At 51.8% G+C, this 14,052-nt stretch overlaps 1 protein-coding gene across 3 annotated transcripts in view; it reads left to right on the top strand.

The window, feature by feature from the left end:
* atp2a2a (ATPase sarcoplasmic/endoplasmic reticulum Ca2+ transporting 2a) overlaps window positions 1–14,052 on the top strand; it is a 40,023-nt gene that overhangs the window by 19,680 nt on the left and 6,291 nt on the right. For all 3 annotated transcript variants that reach the window (XR_010332833.1, XM_064354202.1, XM_064354201.1), the window contains exons 6-19: window positions 2,832–2,912; window positions 4,115–4,200; window positions 4,698–5,162; window positions 6,980–7,068; window positions 9,101–9,203; window positions 9,330–9,461; window positions 9,703–9,822; window positions 10,361–10,579; window positions 10,956–11,291; window positions 11,655–11,875; window positions 12,230–12,432; window positions 12,890–12,975; window positions 13,093–13,226; window positions 13,800–13,917. Coding sequence is in view for 2 of the 3 variants with exons in the window: in XM_064354202.1 (XP_064210272.1) it covers window positions 2,832–2,912; window positions 4,115–4,200; window positions 4,698–5,162; window positions 6,980–7,068; window positions 9,101–9,203; window positions 9,330–9,461; window positions 9,703–9,822; window positions 10,361–10,579; window positions 10,956–11,291; window positions 11,655–11,875; window positions 12,230–12,432; window positions 12,890–12,975; window positions 13,093–13,226; window positions 13,800–13,917 (2,393 nt within the window). In the remaining variant the exon portion in view is untranslated. The remainder of the gene's footprint in view (window positions 1–2,831; window positions 2,913–4,114; window positions 4,201–4,697; window positions 5,163–6,979; window positions 7,069–9,100; window positions 9,204–9,329; window positions 9,462–9,702; window positions 9,823–10,360; window positions 10,580–10,955; window positions 11,292–11,654; window positions 11,876–12,229; window positions 12,433–12,889; window positions 12,976–13,092; window positions 13,227–13,799; window positions 13,918–14,052) is intronic.

Here is a 14,052-nt window from a genome sequence, read left to right as displayed (position 1 = left end):
AGCCCAACTGCAACGAGCGCTAAAGCAGGCTGGTGTGTGTGTGTGTGTGTGTGTGTGTGTGTGTGTGTGCGTGCAGACATGTTTCATTTATCAAGTTGTACCATGTGAAGTGTTGCAAAACTAAAGGAAGTGCGTTTAGCAGTATGACTAAGGGGGATGATATGACTACAAACGTTCCACTCCCACCCCACATACAGTAGTATCAGTATGTATCTTTATTGCTTGTGACATAAGGGCTTTCCTTGTTCATAAATTGCAGATGGCTCGGGTGAGGTTGGTTGGCCTCATTTTGTGGAAGATTTGTAGGCTGACAGATGAGTGCATCTAAAAGTGAATCTTATACCTCCATGGTAACCAACCTTGTTCCTGGATATCTACCACCCTGTAGGTTTTCAGTCCTACCCTAACAAAGCGCTCCTCACTCAACAGCTAGAGATCTTTGTTGAGCTGCTAGAGTCACTTGCCAAATTAGGGTTTGAATGAAAACCAACAAGGACGGTAGATCTTCAGGAACAGGGCTGGTTAGCACCGTTATAGCTTGGATGAGGGATGTTCTCTGCAGTCCTGTGAGCATCCAAGAGGAATGTCACTAGGTGACCCACCTTAACTGGTGAAGGTGAGCCGTGTCCGTTGTTCTGTATTTAGACGGGTGGGTTCAAGAGGGCAGCGGAGTTCTAGGAAGAGCGTTTCCTGCGAAAAGCCTTGATCGTCTTCAACAGTCGGGCGGCATCCTGCATGAAGCGGCGCTGTGGGTTCAGAACATTTTGTCACTGGCGAGGAACGATTTGGTCAGATTTTATCTTGACTGACAGATGTTTGGTGCTGCGTGGGGGGTGGGTGCTGGTTATTTCCTGAGGCAACAGGGGTACGATACGGCGGTAGGCGCCGATGGTTCGTGTTTGCGAGGCGCTGGCCGGTGTTCTAAATTTAAGGTGGAGTTTGGCGGCACGGCGGAGGGTGAGGCTCCGCCCCCTCGCTCGCCACTTCTGTTAGCTCCCTCCTTCCTCTGCGGCGGGGCGAGCAGGGAGGCAGCTGCTATCGCGTGTCCACATTTAAACCTGATCAGAGCATCAGGGAACATATTGAAATAGTTTTCCCATTTTTGGCTGTGTGCATTGTCCGTCCCGTGCTATTTTCTCCCCACCCCCCACTCCCCTCAAGGGCACCGGGGGCTCAGATTAGTTTACATGTCCGCTCGGTCCTGAAAAGGGAATCCTGACGGCAGCTCGCCCCCCCCCCCCCCCCCCCCTCTGTTTTTCACTCTTCTCTCCTCCTTTTGCACAGCTGCAGTTACGCAGGTCCATTTGCCTTTTGGCAGAAAACCTCCCTTCTGCTTTGCCCTCCCAGCAGCTTGCTTCTTCCTTCATTAGCTTGCTCCATGAAATGTAATGCAAGGGCGACGTTTTCCGTCTCTCATCCATTTCACTGGGAAAACCGCACTGCTGCTCGTCTATAAAACGGTTGGTTTACGCAAGCCGGCTGGATTTAAACCCTGAGATATGCCGTTTGCGTAAAATAAGCTTTTTCTGTGAGCGAAGATGAACCAGGCCGCCCCCGAAAGGAGAGCGTATAAACGTCAAACGCTGAAGCTCTCCAGACAAGCCCTAAAAACGCTCTTTAAGCCTTTCTCTTGTCTGCCTGCTAGTTTATGCAAAAAAATTGTTTGTGGAAGGAAGTCATATTTACTCTCCCTTAATTTATTGGCAATCACCGTTCCATTTGTTAGTGGAAAGAAAGGGCGCGTTTCTGTTTGTCTCGGGCTGCGGCGCAATGGAAGCTGGTCTCCTGTAGAGTTTTGTTTTCTGTATGAACAACGGAAAGATCTCCCCAAAAGTCATGGCAGTCTTACTGTGTGGGGGCATGTGCGCTTGTGCTTCTGTGACTCATGCAAACTCTTCCTGGAAAATTAATTAAAATAAAATTAGAATTTTAAAAAGTCAATTTTTGAAAGAGAGGCTTCCCAAGGTCTAACTTTATAACCACCAGCTAAGCAGTGCTTCTCGCAGGTCCTTCGGCACCTTTTAATTGGCCGCGGGTGTTTATGCAAGCGTAGGCAAGCGTAATCTGGACGGAGCGGAGTGGGCCCTCCCCTCTGCAGCCCTGTTTTCTCTGGTGTTCCCGTCGTTGCCTCAGCATGCTGAGGAAGCCTGAGACCAGGCCTGACGCCGTCACGTTAAAATAAAGCGCTTCCAGAAACTGTCTCCGTGGAAATTCGCTGGAAGCCAGGTCTCTCCTCCCATTGGCCTGGGAACTCTCTGCTGACTGTTCACCTCTTAGATTCCCAAGAGGCTGTGACTAAGAACTTCCCCCTAGGGAAGGCTGTCACTGTCCAATACGTGCAGAGGAACACTTCAGAAGTGCAAAAAGTATCAACTAGAGATCTTGCAGTGACGTTTTATGATGACATTTTCTGTGTTGTTGATTTCAATCGTAAATGGAAGCTTATTAAAGAAATGTATGCTGTAAGCCCGCCCCAAGATGTGTTTTTTTTTATTTGCATGTTTTTAAGGCTACGGCCCATGTTGTCATTACTGTGTGCTGTCCATGAAGGGCCCTCATTCTGGGTCTGTCTTGATTCCTATGTGCTGACCAAACTGTATTAAAAAACCCAGTCAAGCAAACTCTGCCTGGCCTAATTGTCTTGCCAAGCTTCTTTTCAAGTGGATTCACTTTGCTCATCCATGCTAAAGGGGTTAGGGATCAGCCTGTTCTCAACTACAACCACCAACCTCCAAACTCATGGTCACCTGGCTACGTCTTCTCTGGTTCTGGTTGTGTTACAAGAAACTAATGACACCCTACCCCCCTCCCCAATGTGTTTCCTTCCCCAGTGGGAGACAAGGTGCCTGCTGACATTCGCCTCTCTTCAATCAAGTCCACCACCCTGCGAGTAGACCAGTCCATCCTGACCGGTGAGACCCACATGCTTTTGAAACGTTGCCCTTTTCTTTCAGTAATTTTATCTCTAGCCCTCTGTTACTGACGGCCCTCGAGTTTCAAGAACTACTGGTTTTCCGCCCTTCATTTACGTGGGAGTCGGGTGTGAATACAGTCTGGCCAATCAGTAGCGCTGCTTGCTCAGTTGATTACCTGGGTGAAAAGAGAACCAGGGCAGGGATTTGAATTTTGGATCTAGATTCGAGTATCCATGTTCCAGCCTGTCAGTCACATGACCCGCACACTCCCAGCCGTAACGCAGCAGGCTGTAGCTGAGCTTCTGCAGGTGCCGTTTGGCCATAGGCTCATATTAATATGCGCCGTCTGCACGGCTGGCTCTTCTGATAACATTGGGAGCGTTCGAAGGCTCTTTTTTTTCTCGTTTGCCGCGACACAGCGACACTTTGCATTCGCCACGCCACTCCTGCTGGAACCACGTCAGGAAAATTTCCTTCTGTTAAGTTGCTCCTGACTTCTTTTTTTCGTGATCGTTGTTGCTTGTTGTTAATGAATCTGGGTTCTTAATGCTCAGGAGACCCTGAAAGCAGCATTGTTTGTGATTGTTGAGGAATAATTGAGGCGGGACTGAGGGCCAAGTAAAGGCCATGAGGCTGCTGAGAGAGACGCCTCCTGGGTATGTTACTGGGACAGTGCTGTACGCTGAGCCAGCCAGGCAGCCGCAGAGACTGGATCCATCTCTGTCCCTCCTGAGGCAGAGGAAACGTTCATTACACTTACCCCAAAATGGAGCGGTGGGAACAGCAGTTAGCATGCCGGTTTCTCTATAAGTGAATTTTTCTGTGTTTGCGTTAGGACTGGGAGGCCAGATTTGCACAGCTTGGTCAAATGTTCAAATTCGGCAGCAAATCTACAGTTCTTGTGGTCACGTAGTCTTGTTGAAGGCTGAAGAATGCCTCACTGTGGACATTGTGGACATGGCCCTTTTGAAATATGGCCAGCGCGCCCCCCCACCCCTGGTCCCAGGAGAAATAAACAACATCTGTGACTGCTTGGTTCAAAGGTCATCAGAGCTCAGATGCTGCAGAAATGGAGGGACAGCGGGACAGAAAGTGACGAGAAGAGAGGCTAGATGTAAACAGCTGAGCTTGCTGGTCACATTTTTTGGAGGTTTTTTTAAATGTCTCCTGATCCCTCTCTCTCTCTCCTCTGATCACAGGAGAGTCTGTATCTGTCATCAAGCACACCGACCCAGTACCTGACCCCCGTGCCGTTAACCAGGACAAGAAGAACATGCTCTTCTCCGTGAGTATCCACGACGACGCCACAGCCCCCCCCCCCCGGCCACCCACTCTGAACACATTCCGTATTCTGGCTTCGCCGGCTGTGTTGTTGGAGATCGGCCAGTGGAGAGAGAGGCAGTCGCGTACACGCATTGGCAGCGGCTTAGTAGTTTGGCCTTTTGTTTGCACGCTAGTTGAGGCGACGTTCAGTAAAACAGTACGTGCGAACGCTGCCAAGCTCTCCTCTTTCCAAGTAAGTGACATGCGTTTCACAGTCCGCTCAGGAACTTCTCACGCCGAAGGACTTCTGCCTTCTGGTCCCTGCGGTGCCGGGGAAGGGGGTTATATTTTTATCTCGAAGTAAACCTTCAGTGAGGGAATTTCCTGTTTTGCCTGTGGTGCCCTCTGGCATGCAGAACACAGCCGGGCCTGTTTGAATGATGCCTTCTGTGCGATGCCAGGCCGCGAGTGTGGTTCCTCCCGCCTGACCCGCTGCTGTCCGGTGCGTGGGTTTAACAGGGCACCAACATCGCCGCCGGGAAGGCGGTGGGCGTGGTGGTGGCCACGGGCGTGAACACGGAGATCGGCAAGATCCGCGACGAGATGGCGGGCACGGAGCAGGAGAAGACGCCGCTGCAGCAGAAGCTGGACGAGTTCGGCGAGCAGCTGTCCAAGGTGATCTCGCTCATCTGCATCGCCGTGTGGATCATCAACATCGGCCACTTCAACGACCCCGTCCACGGCGGCTCCTGGATCCGCGGCGCCGTCTACTACTTCAAGATCGCCGTGGCGCTGGCCGTGGCCGCCATCCCCGAGGGGCTGCCCGCCGTCATCACCACCTGCCTGGCGCTGGGCACGCGGCGCATGGCCAAGAAGAACGCCATCGTCCGCAGCCTGCCCTCCGTGGAGACGCTGGGCTGCACCTCCGTCATCTGCTCCGACAAGACCGGCACGCTCACCACCAACCAGATGTCCGTCTGCCGGGTGAGGCTCCGCCTCGTGTTGGGAGTGGGAGTGGGGGGGGGGGGGGCAGGGTCTTTGTGAAAGTCGTTTGTCTGTTGTAAAGTCCTGTCAGGCCTCCTATATAAATGACACCGAAACCTGCCATCTTTAATCTGGCAGGAGAGCCATCTTGTCAGGTAAATTCTGTTTAATGCCTGCGAATCCAACAATCTGCAGGCTGCAGTTTTAAAACTAGAGCCAGGCTCCTAATTAAAAAATGAGCACAGACAGTTGATTGAGTGTAGTGGGGCAATGGTGTGTGCAGTGGGCTCCTGGGGCACCATTGCGCTCTGTCCAAAAGACAGAAGAATGGAGATTCCAACCGTGACAGGGCCAGTCTGTACCCCTCCTCCTCCTCCCAACCTGCAGTTCTCCTCTCTCTCTCTCTCGTTTCCTTCCTTTTCTCTCTTTGTTATTTCTGCCTTTGTGTTTGCTCGTATTTCTCTCTCTTTCACGTTCGCTCTCTCTGGCAGCGTGTTCCCTCCTTCCCCCCCTCCCTCACTCCCTCCCAGGCAGAGCGGGTCTCTCCCTCCGGTCCTCAGGCAGCTCTCATCTATATTCAGCAGTCGGGTTACTTGCAGTGGTGTTGCGTAACTGACCTTGCGTTTGACTGGCTGCTTGGCTGCGAGGGCCTGCTCCAGCTCCCGCACAATGCGCTTCCCCCCGAGCCAGGAAGAGAGGGATTCACTGCTCTGTACTGTTAACTGGGCCAGTTTTACACTCCTCTTTTTTTACACGATCCTGGGAGTGTACAAAATCACGGACTTTAAAAGGCCACGTTAATAGAAATGGAACTGGTAAATGGTTTATTATTTATCCTTTCTACATCAAAGCACAGAAGGTTTTTAGGTTGGTCCCTTTTCCCCTGTGTGTCCTGGTTTGTCAGTAGTCTGCATATCCAGGATGTAACTTCTAACTGTCATGCAGTTGGTTGCTTACAGAGTGTCACTCCCCGCCCCCCTTAAACCCCCAGACTGGCATTGGCTTGCCACGGTATTCCGTGGGACGGGGAGGGGGAGGAGTCAGGGCGCTGTGCGCCAAACTGTAAAACCCTCAATAAGCTCTTCTACGGTCGCTGCAAGTGAAATCCGTTGGTATAGGAGGCCAACTGAATGAACAATGCCATGGGGGAGGGCTTCATCGCCTGTGATGCAAGGGCCCATTGAAGTCAACTCTGTGGCTGTTTGAGCAGTTCACCCCCTATAATTGATGACTTCCTGTTGGCTTTCACCACTCAGCCTTCTGTCCAGCGAGGCCTACCCTGCTGGATTGGTTTAACTGGAACGCAATCACTTGTGTCCGCGCGCTAGGCGCAAGACTTAGTCTTCTTCCCCCCTCACGGCCATAAATGACTTACAAACTCCTGTCCCAGATTTTCAAGAACGGCAGAGACCGGGAGCCTGCCGGCGATGAGTCCACACAGGCGAGCGGAGGAAAGGAAATCTGTTCTAGCTCCGTTTCCCCGCGCGTTTCTCCTCCGTGCTCTTTGCCGGCCCCCTCAGCCTCACGGATGAGAGCGGCCTCCTTAGCCGGGCACCCTGTGCAGTGGCGTGTGCTGCCCCCTGCTGTAGAACTGAACGTGGTCCATAAAGCATTGATGAGCACTGTTTGAGGCCAGGCAATGCAGACATGAAACTTGAGGTCATCGGTTCGTGTGGTTGTAACTGTAGCCGCTTGATGCTAATGGCCTTTCGGAAAGGCCGCCTGACATTATTGTGCGCGTGATGTTTTATAAGAGCAGGCTTTATTAATAAACCGGTGCGCGCGCCCGTGGGGTCTTCTCCTTTTGTTCGTTGCAGATGTTCATCGTTGACAAGGTTGAAGGAGAGAGCTGCTCCCTGAACGAGTTCACCATCTCTGGTTCCACCTACGCCCCTGAAGGAGAAGTGTGAGTGGCCCGTCGCATTCCCACAGCTGTCAATCACTGCAGTCGCAGCCTTTGCGCACCAATCAGAAGCCCACACGCAGAGCTGTATGTTATACTCTCATACTACACTTATAGGAGAGACAGGGGAGGCAGGAGGAGGCACTCATTCAAGCTTTTACTGACCGCGGTCCAAGATCCTTTCACGCCTTCATGGATCGGTAGTCACTGTTGGGTTCATTTCGTTTCAGGAATACGTTTATTCACAGATAGGACTGTAGCCATTTTGATTCTGACTCCCCTTGATCTTTATACAACCAGTATTACATTTTTATTTAGCTTTGTCTTTAAACTTTATTGTCCCATCTGTCCCTTAATAATATTGTCTATTATTAAGGGAGATTGTATTTACGGCAAGCATAAAAATACAGCTTAAGAGAACACACAAAACAACATGTATAAAGCATAAAAGAACAAGACAAATGGCCATACAAGGAAATGTATTAAGACCCGAAAACAGGAATGTGCAAAGGGTTCGGTTTGTTTAAGGCCACTGGAACAAAGGAGTCTCTGGCACGCCTTGTTTTTGTGTGGGGTATCCTAAAGCAGTGGGCAGGAACAAGGAGCTGAAACTCCTTATGGAGTGCGTGATCAGAGCAGCCCCGGATTGAACAGGGCTTCCTGGTGACATGCTTAAGATGCATACCCCGGAGCAGTGCGTGGTGCACCCCAGTCTCTTTACTGGCTACTCTAACCAGTCAGCCTGTGTTTATTAGCTTGGCTGAGACCGCCAAACCAGGCGACCATTCTAAAAGACAGGTTTGGTAAAACATTGCACAACCATAAAAGAATTAATTTTCCTTAAAAGAACATGGGCTGATGGACCTTTTTACAGATGACATCAAAATGCTCCCATTTTCTCACACTCCTGTTTTTAGAACTAAATAAACCGTGGCTCTCTCTCGTGATGTAAACCAGTCCCTCCTGGCCCCATTTGGGGGGGGGGGACGTCTCTGTGAGCTAGAAATCCTCGCTGGGCCTGAAGGTGGCTGACTGGATGTGTAGGAGTGAGGGGGGGGGATGGGGGGGAGGGGGGTGTGAGTGTCATCCCAATGCAATCTAGCCATTGTGGCCTTTGCTCAGTATTCATCGCGTGTGCTTTGGCAGTTGAATGTCCTTGGCCGGCGTCTGGTATTCCTGTCGACTGACATAAACAATGGCTCCCTCGGACTCGAATGGAACTAGCTGCCTTTCCACACGGCCATCTATAAACCCCTTATGCAACCTGTAGCTATGCCCCATAACTAGCCCGCAGCATACCGTGTTTGCCCGTGAAGGGGCACATACATTGTTTTTGATTCACAGTTGAAATGGATTTTCATCATTCGAAAAAGCGGGCCACTGGAAGATAAAAATAAGGACCTTTTCTTTCTTTTTTTGGAAAATGTATGAAAAGGGCTGATGGAAGCGGTCGAGAGTTTGACTGGCATTGCAGCTTCACAGGCGGTGTCTGTTTCCGAGTCACATTTGCAACTCTGCTTTTCACAAATTGAAAAGGCGTTACTGCGGCAGTGTGTGGACTGAAAGTGTAAATTAGGCCTTGGCTTACAGGCATGTGCATTGGAAGAGTGCACACACACACACACACACACACACACACACACACACACACACACACACCATTGCTCCTGGTGTGTGAATCCAGGCGGGACAATTGTGATTCCAAATTTGGTGGACAAGGAAGAGTTTTTTTTTTTTTTTTTTTTTTTTAATAAAATGAAAGGGGTTAATGCTGTGTTTTAAAACTTGATTTGACAACATTGCTAGGATTAAAATGTAAACCTGTAATCTGTTGGTAAAGGAAAGTTGTTTACACAGTAGTGATGGGAGAGAGTCTGTCAGTGTTTTTTCAGTGCTTTTGTCAATCAACCAGTCAAGACTTTGTACCCAACAGCTAAATACTGATTGGTTTAAGTCAGCAATGCCTTGTATGTAATCTGGAGCTAGCATGTGACATTGACATTTCATCTTGACAGTATTTCTCTTTGTTTGCCAGATTTCATGATGGAAAGCAAGTTAAGACCTCCCAGTACGACGCCCTGGTGGAGATTGCCACCATCTGTGCCCTGTGCAATGACTCCTCTCTGGACTTCAACGAGGTCTGTTTCCCCGCCTGCCTAACCCTCCTTACCTTCTCCTCGAGCTGATGAGCCATAAGATGAACGGGTTCTCTAGAAGAGGTTCGCAATTAACCTGTGCGGCTGTCTGTCTTTGACCATCCTCAGACCAAGGGGGTGTACGAGAAAGTCGGCGAAGCCACCGAAACTGCCCTGACCTGCCTGGTGGAGAAGATGAACGTGTTCGACACTGACGTCAAGAACTTGTCCAAGATTGAGAGGGCAAACGCCTGCAACGCGGTGAGTATCCTTGGGCGGCTCACGAGGGTCACGGTTCAAAGCTCCTCCCTGTGGCTGTTCCGAGGGACCGGAGTACACCAGAGTATGGTGGTTATGTTGTACTGTGAGATGGCGTACATGCATCTACTGTTAGGTCATATCTGCTATCTACCATGGTACCAATTGTGTGCTCTGATTAGCCTAGTAGAACTGAGCAGGCCTGTTGAGTCTTGTTGATGTAATGAACTGTCTGGATCTTCAGGTGATCAAGCAACTGATGAAGAAGGAGTTCACCCTGGAGTTCTCTAGAGACAGGAAGTCCATGTCTGTGTACTGCACCCCCAACAAGGCCCGCACCTCCATGGGAAAGATGTTCGTCAAGGTAGCGTGCCCCCCTACCCCTTTATTCTAGCCATAATCCTAAAGCAATTTCAGTTGAGTACCCCACTCAAGGGTACAGCAGTATTGCTCTAACTGGAAATTGAACCTCAACCTCTATTTTCCTAACTGTAATGCTATACTGCCACCTACTAAACTTTCACTTGGAAAACCGAATAGAAATATATGTCGAGTACCATCACAGGACTAATACAGTAGCTGTGTCTACCTTGCTAGCTAGTAAAGGTAGACAAACAGTAATAAGATTCTTGATTTAATATCCATGTAGCTAAATGTTGAACATTTTAATAATGACATTTTTATTCATTTCTGTTATTTTAATGAGGCGCAGTAACTAACACTGACTGTTATGATGCTGAACTAATTGGTTAATTTGGGTGTAACTGTAGCTACTTGATCAGTGATCCCACTAGCCTATGGAATGCTGCATCTTTGGAACGCAGGACATTCAAAATCAGCACTTTAAACCAATTCACTAGCGTTCTGATAAAAATAACACTAAGCTGTGTTGTGTGTTGCAGGGTGCCCCCGAAGGCGTGATTGACAGGTGCACACACATCCGAGTGGGCAGCACCAAGGTGCCCATGAACGCTGGCATCAAGGAGAAGATCATGTCGGTGATCCGGGAGTACGGCACGGGCCGCGACACTCTGCGCTGCCTGGCCCTGGCCACGCGCGACAACCCCCTCAAGAAGGAGGACATGGTCCTGGTGGACAGTGCCCGCTTCATCGAGTATGAGGTAGGAATGCCACTCTCACCGGTCTTAATCTGTTTGCCGTGAAACAGAGGAGCTCCAAATGTTCTGTTTTTCTGATGGTACACTCCTGTTGTTCCTAGGGTGAATGTCAGCAATGTTTTCCTCAGGTGGTGTTTGTCTCGGAGATGCTGGGAGACCCTGCTATGATGCTGGGTGCTTCATCCTTTTAAAAAAAGCTTGTGTGTAATGTGTGCTTGTTTGGTGTGCTGAATTAACACACAAGGCTGCACTGATGAGGCTAAGCTCCAGAAATACTACTAGTCATGCCCAGTTGGAAAACCAGGTTTAAAAATTGTTTTTACGAAGCGGGTGACAGGTTTTGAAGGCAGGGCTGCTCACCCCGGTTCTCTGCTCACAGACGGACCTGACATTCGTGGGCTGCGTGGGGATGCTGGACCCCCCCAGGACCGAGGTGGCGGCCTCCATCAAGCTGTGCCGCCTGGCGGGCATCCGCGTCATCATGATCACCGGGGACAACAAGGGCACCGCCGTGGCCATCTGCCGCCGCATCGGCATCTTCTCCGAGGACGACGACGTCGACGACATGGCCTTCACCGGCCGCGAGTTCGACGACCTCACGCCCCACAACCAGCGCGAGGCGGTCATGAAGGCCCGCTGCTTCGCCCGGGTGGAGCCCTCCCACAAGTCCAAGATTGTGGAGTTCCTGCAGTCCTTCGATGAGATCACCGCCATGGTAAGCCTGGAGCTTCTCTTCCAGGAAAAGAGGACTGGAATGGAAATTGAGGTCGTGCCCTCTTGCTAACTTCACGACTTCATTTATTAACCGAGACAACATCTCGGCACCTCTGTGTCTCCATCGCGGATTTTAAGAACTGGTGTGTTACGAAAAGCAGGACAGCTTAATAATGATTAATAATGATTTAGCCTTAGAAATGGGCTCGTGGATGGTGTGTGCTTAAGTGTCCGCTCTGTTCTCGGGCTCTGTACGGTCACGGAAGGGACGGGCAGCCATTTTGTGATCATATCCACAGGTAAATGAAATGGGTGGTTCCTGTGCTTTTTGGCTCACGTTGTCGCGGCGTCCCTTCTCCCGCAGACCGGGGACGGAGTGAACGACGCGCCCGCCCTGAAGAAGGCGGAGATCGGCATCGCCATGGGATCCGGCACCGCCGTGGCAAAGACGGCCTCCGAGATGGTCCTCGCCGACGACAACTTCTCCTCCATCGTGGCGGCCGTGGAGGAGGGCAGGGCCATCTACAACAACATGAAGCAGTTCATCCGCTACCTCATCTCCTCCAATGTGGGCGAGGTCGTGTGGTAAGGGCGGAGTCGTCTCGGGCTTGAGCAGGGCGTGGATCATTAAGAACCACGACTGTGTAAATCAGTGGTCTCCACCGCGGTCCTGGATACAGGGTCTGCTGGTTTCATAGTGACTCTGCACTTCATGAATCAATTAGAGCAGTTGATTACACGGTTATCTCAACTCACCTGGTGTCTTGGGTCTCAATTGGGTGCAGATTTTAAGGTGAGAACAAAAACCAGCAGACCCTGTAGCTGTCCAGGACCAGGGTTGGTGACCACTGTTGTAAACGATGCCTTAATATGGTGAAACTGCGCTCCGAACTGTTTTTAGCGGCTGTGCATGACTCTCATCTGTTTCCCTGGCGACAGCATCTTCCTGACGGCGGCCCTGGGTTTCCCCGAGGCGCTGATCCCCGTCCAGCTGCTGTGGGTCAACCTGGTGACGGACGGGCTGCCGGCCACCGCCCTGGGCTTCAACCCCCCCGACCTGGACATCATGAACAAGCCCCCCCGCAACGCGCGCGAGCCCCTCATCTCCGGCTGGCTCTTCTTCAGATACCTGGCCATCGGCTGTGAGTGCCCCGGCCCTCTCTCCTCCTCAGCCCCCCTCCTCCCTGCCTCAACTGTGGGCTTTTACCTGGCACTTTTATCCACCCTCAGTCCCTGCAGTCGGTTGACTTAAAGCAGGAAGCACGTGTGCCTGTGTGCACATTTTCCTTAAGCTGCGGCCCTTAAGCTGGCCCAGCTATGGGATGTTCAGTAAGTGCTCACTGAATGGAGGTACACACACAGGCTCTGTCGCGTCAGAGCAGTGGGTCTGAATTCTGGCACACATGACACACAGCAGTCTCCGGAGGCTGTGTGGGCCCCAGGGACTTTGACTGAAGCAGTGCTCATCAGCACTTGCAAAACTATTGTGCATCATTAAGGAACAAATGGCAAATAGATCCAGGGGGAGTTGGGACTCCGGTGTGTGCCTGTGTTTTATGTAATTTCCTCTAAATGACATTTGAGCTCTGCCCCCTACAGGCTATGTGGGAGCTGCAACTGTGGGAGCTGCTGCCTGGTGGTTCATCGCTGCCGACGACGGACCCAGAGTCACCCTGTACCAGCTGGTGAGGCCTCCTGCTGGCTCCCTTTTAGATCCAACTGGAGCGCACACACACACTTCACCAAACCTGTGGACATGTGCAGCCGGGTAACTGTCCCAAACCCCCACCTCTCGCCCACAGAGCCACTTCCTGCAGTGTTCCCCTGATAATCCCGATTTTGGAGACCTGGAGTGCCATGTGTTTGAGTCGCCCTACCCCATGACCATGGCCCTGTCTGTACTGGTCACCATTGAGATGTGCAACGCCCTCAACAGGTGAGTCTCGCGCTCCTCAAGCTCCTGTTGAAAGGCCCCCCTACCCTTACCCCCCCGACCCAGGTTACTGAGCCTGGGAGAGGGGTTAAGCAGAATGGTGGATTATTGTACCGTGTCACAGAATGAAACGGGCTAAAAACAGGTTTATTACAGCACCACTGCAATGGCTAACTAAAGCGTTAGCCCTCAATGCTAATGTACCCAGTGCTGCGGAGTGCCAGCGCTAGCTGTGGTGTAGCCGCGCAGTGCCAGCGCTAGCTGTGGTGTAGCCGCGCAGTGCCAGCGCTAGCTGTGGTGTAGCCGCGCAGTGCCAGCGCTAGCTGTGGTGTAGCCGCGCAGTGCCAGCGCTAGCTGTGGTGTAGCCGCGCAGTGCCAGCGCTAGCTGTGGTGTAGCCGCGCAGTGCCAGCGCTAGCTGTGGTGTAGCCGCGCAGTGCCAGCGCTAGCTGTGGTGTAGCCGCGCAGTGCCAGCGCTAGCTGTGGTGTAGCCGCGCAGTGCCAGCGCTAGCTGTGGTGTAGCCGCACAGGGCCGCGCTCTGAGGCGTCACCCCGGCTCACGCCCGTCTGCCCCGCAGCCTCTCGGAGAACCAGTCCCTGGTCCGCATGCCCCCCTGGGAGAACATCTGGCTGCTGGGAGCCATCTGCCTGTCCATGTCCCTGCACTTCCTCATCCTGTACGTGGAGCCGCTGCCGGTAAGAGCCTGGAGCCCGCCGCCTTCACGTAGCGTCACGCGCGTCAGAGACCGAGACGTGTGCGTTAAGTGCTCTGTCTGTGCGTATATGAAATGACTGTGTTTGCCCATTTGAAGACGTACGTGTCTGTACGCC

The sequence above is a fragment of the Anguilla rostrata genome, chromosome 10 (genome assembly GCF_018555375.3).
Source record: "Anguilla rostrata isolate EN2019 chromosome 10, ASM1855537v3, whole genome shotgun sequence".
Classification (NCBI taxonomy): Eukaryota; Metazoa; Chordata; class Actinopteri; order Anguilliformes; family Anguillidae; genus Anguilla; species Anguilla rostrata.
The sequence above is the reverse complement of the archived record's forward strand: the minus strand, read 5'-3'. Positions and strand labels throughout refer to the sequence as shown.